The 3723-nt window shown below is 52.9% G+C and overlaps 1 protein-coding gene across 1 annotated transcript; it reads right to left on the minus strand.

The window, feature by feature from the left end:
- Window positions 1–202: 202 nt before the first annotated feature.
- Window positions 203–3622, minus strand: LOC122545729 (calmodulin-binding transcription activator 2-like; the record flags this gene model as incomplete). The annotated part of the gene is made up of 3 exons (XM_043684662.1): window positions 203–390; window positions 1763–2265; window positions 3316–3622. Coding segments are annotated over 3 exons (998 nt in total), but the record flags the coding sequence as incomplete, so codon positions are not given.
- Window positions 3623–3723: the final 101 nt, after the last annotated feature.

The following is a 3723-nucleotide window of genomic DNA, read 5'->3' on the forward strand; positions in this document are numbered from 1 at the left end:
GACCTGTCCCCACCAGTACTGTACCCTAGTGTTCGAATCCCTTATCTCAGCGAGTCCTGTCTCATCTCTAGTTCCAGAGATCCCTTTGGATTTCAATTGATCCCTGACCTAATGACCCCCAACCCAATGATCTCCATTAGTGCACATGTGATTTGTCCATCCGGTCTCCAGTGAGACTGCTTTGTGGATCCCATGAGATTACCTGTGCTGGGAGAAGTTGGGAAGTTGGTCGACATTTTCCAAGTAGCTGGCCAACCAGGTCATGGTGTCACTGATGGCTGTGTTCTCCTGATGCTCTTTCAGTGCTGTCTGAATGCTGTTAAAATCCTCCTGCTTGATTCGGTCGGGAGTGGCATCGATAATCTGCTCCGCCAATGTTATCATATCGACCTGTGGGTGGGGGCAGGGGGTACAGGGAGACCTGACAGTGAGAGCTGGCATGCTGATGTCTGCATTAGTCGGTAGAAGAGGGAGGGGAGATGGGCTCAGTCACACTGTTACACACAGAAACAATCTGAACTCAATGTCCTCAGGCATTTCTCAAGACAAAACTCACAGAGGTGGTATGAGTGTCTGTCAAGCCCAACAAAGGTTACTCCCCTCCAACTCCGTCAGGCTCACTCTGATCAAAACTCTGCAACTCTCTCCCCAACAACATCATGGGCATGTCGACAGAGCAGTGGCTCAGGAAGTCAGGTTATCACGTTCAGGACAGGCAATGAGGGAGAGGCATTAAATACTTCCCAATCAGCGATACTCCCAGACTGTACAAGAATGTATCAGTAAAAAGTGTCTCTCAATGAACGGGATGGTGAGGGGCTCGGAGGGGAACGTGCAGGGGGTGGGGTTCCCATGTACCTGCTGCCCCTTGTCCTTCTGGATGGAAGGGGCCGTGGGTTTGGAAGGTGCTGCCTGAGGATCTTTGGTGAGTTTCTGCAGTGTATCTTGTAGCTGGTACACGCAGGATTCCCAGCCTCTGCCGTGCTCCTGTAGACACTGAGTTGATGTGGGGAGTCCATTTAGTTTCTGGTCAATGGTAACCCCCAGGATGTTGATAGTGGGGGATTCAGTGATGGTAACACCATTGAATGTTAAAAGGTGATGGTTAGATTGTCTCCTGTTGGAGATGGTCACAGCCTAGGATTTGAGAGTTTACTTGGTGAGTTGGGTAGAGGCAGGGACAAAGGTTTGGGTGAGGAGATCACAGAGATGCCTTTTAGGGAAATTTTCAAGTCGAGAGAGATTTGAGTTGTAATTCACCAAAGATCCTCAGGCAGCACCTTCCAAACCCATGGCCACTTCCATCCAGAAGGACAAGGGGCAGCAGGTACATGGGAACCCCACCCCCTGCAAGTTCCGCTCTGAGCCCCTCACCATCCCGACTTGGGAATATATCACCGTTCCCTCAGTGTGGCTGGGTCAGAATCCTGGGATTCCCTCCCTCAGGGACATTGTGGGTCTACCCTCCAGCACATGGACTGCAGCGGGTCAAGAAGGCAGCTCACCCCCACCTTCTCAAGGGGCAACTAGGGACAGGGCAATAAATCCTGGGCCCAGCCAGAGATGCCCTGACCCCACAAAATGAATTTTAAAGACGTCAGTATGGCCAAGGGGCTTCAAGGGCTTACCGGGAAGAACATGGGTTTGACAGCTTGTGGTGGACAGGGGACTGCTGAGGCTCTGATAGCTGGGCTACCTCGTGGTATGGGAGTGGGAAAGCAGGTAGGAGCTATCGAGGCACAGTGCAGTTCACCTTTCTCACCTGTAAAACATCGACGGGAGGCAGGAAGTCTTCATTCTCCACGTTTTCAGTGAAACGAAGCAGCTCAGTCTCCATGGAATCTCTTGCTGTTGCCATCGAGTATTTCCTGCCACTGTTTGTCATGAGAGTGGCCTCATGGTCGAGGAAGAAGTGGGGACTGGCTGTGCCGCAGTGCAGAGCTGAGCTGCCATTCCGGTTTCTCCGAAGGTCACCCTCCTCCTGCAGGTTCCACGCATTACTCGGTTTCTCCTGGCTTTCAGAGTTCCCAGTGCAGCTGAGAGCAGCCCGCTCCTGACTCTGCGCTGTGCTGTTGGTGACATCCTGTCGTTGCAGCTCACAGATCTCCATGGCTACGTCTTGCTCAGCGCCGGGGCACAGTTCAGGGCTGGTGACGGGTGTCTCTCTGTGAACGGAGCCGCTGAAGTACGCAGAGCTCACTGACAAAGCTGCTGACCCCTCGGACACTGAGGAGGGAGATGAGTTACTGCTCTCAGCGCTCAGACCTGTGCAGTGGAAAGGATCAATGGAAGATCAAAACAAACATGCGATAAGTCCGGGCATCGAGTGGACACACCAGCTGAAATCTGAAAACTCGACCAGTCTGGCAGCAGCGGAAACAGGGTGAACGGTTTGAGTCCAGTATGAGTCTTGGAACCAAACTCCAATTCTCTCTCTCTCTCTCGACAGATTATGTTCTTTCATGCGCTGGCTACACCTGCATTTATTGCCTGTCCAAACCCACACTGCTGTCACATGTCAGTCAGACCAGGGAAGGATGGTCTTCCCTGGAGGACATTACTGGGTGATGGCCTGTTGGCCTTCTCAATGGGCTGTTCATGTAGAGACCCTGCTAATGTCCTGGGGATCAGGGTCCGAACCCCATCACTGCAGATGGTGCAATGAAAATTCAATAAAATATCTGGAACTAAGAGTCAATTTTCGGAAAAACCCATCTGGTTCACAAACGTCTTTCATGGAAGGAAACTGCCATCGTTACTTGGTCTGGCCTCCATCTGACTCCAGACCGACAGCAACGAGGTTAACTCTTAACTGCCCTCTGGGCAATTCGGGATGGGCACTGAATGCTGGTGTAGCCCTCATCCTGTGAATGAATAACTGAAAAAAACAACATTGGCTTTCCAGGGAACAAGGTTCATGGTCATCATTACACTCTTAATCCCACCATGTACCAGGGCTGGGATTAGAAACCAGGGCCCCAGAATGGTTGGTGGGCCTCTGGGTCAGGGTCTCCTAACTATGCTGCCAGACTTGCTGAGTTTCTCCACAACTCTCTGGGCTTGTTTCAGCTTTCCAGTATTTCACTGCCATTCCATTCCCTGCTCTCGGACACGGAGCCTGTCGATGCACTGCCCGACAGGGACAAACAGATGGCTCCCAGGTTTATGGGGAGCACTGTGTCCCACTGCTCTGTGGGGAACTGAGTCAATCCCCAGAGGAAATGGAAGCCAAGCAGCTGCTGGGACAGACAGCTGTGCTGCAGCCAGAGGCTGACTCGATCTCCCATTCGCAGTGAGGTGAAGGAGCACTGGTACCTGTGTCTGGGCTCATCGATGAAGGTGAAGAGGCCTTGCCAGTTTCACTGCAGCTGCCTGCCCACCGCTGCCAGCTGGAATCTGTCCCATCGATGTGGTCCTGCAGCCTGGTGCTCAGTAGGCAGTCCTGGATCTGAGTCTCCTGTCTCTGCAGTTCCTCCAGACGCATGGCCAATCTCACATGGCCACGGGATCGTGCTACCTGCAAGGGCAGACGGCCCAGCGAGTCCGGGATTCCGAGAGCTCGGCTGTTCCAGGCGTAAAGGGTAACAGCAGCTTCGAGATGACCCAGGGCACACGCCCACATCTGTCACAATGGGAACAAAACCAGTCAACAAAGAACCACTGGGCCAGCTCGTCACTTCACCATCACTCCGGGGCAGTGCGGCTTTGTCCCAATCCAAGTCC

Source organism: Chiloscyllium plagiosum, unplaced genomic scaffold (genome assembly GCF_004010195.1).
Source record: "Chiloscyllium plagiosum isolate BGI_BamShark_2017 unplaced genomic scaffold, ASM401019v2 scaf_59456, whole genome shotgun sequence".
Lineage (NCBI taxonomy): Eukaryota > Metazoa > Chordata > Chondrichthyes > Orectolobiformes > Hemiscylliidae > Chiloscyllium > Chiloscyllium plagiosum.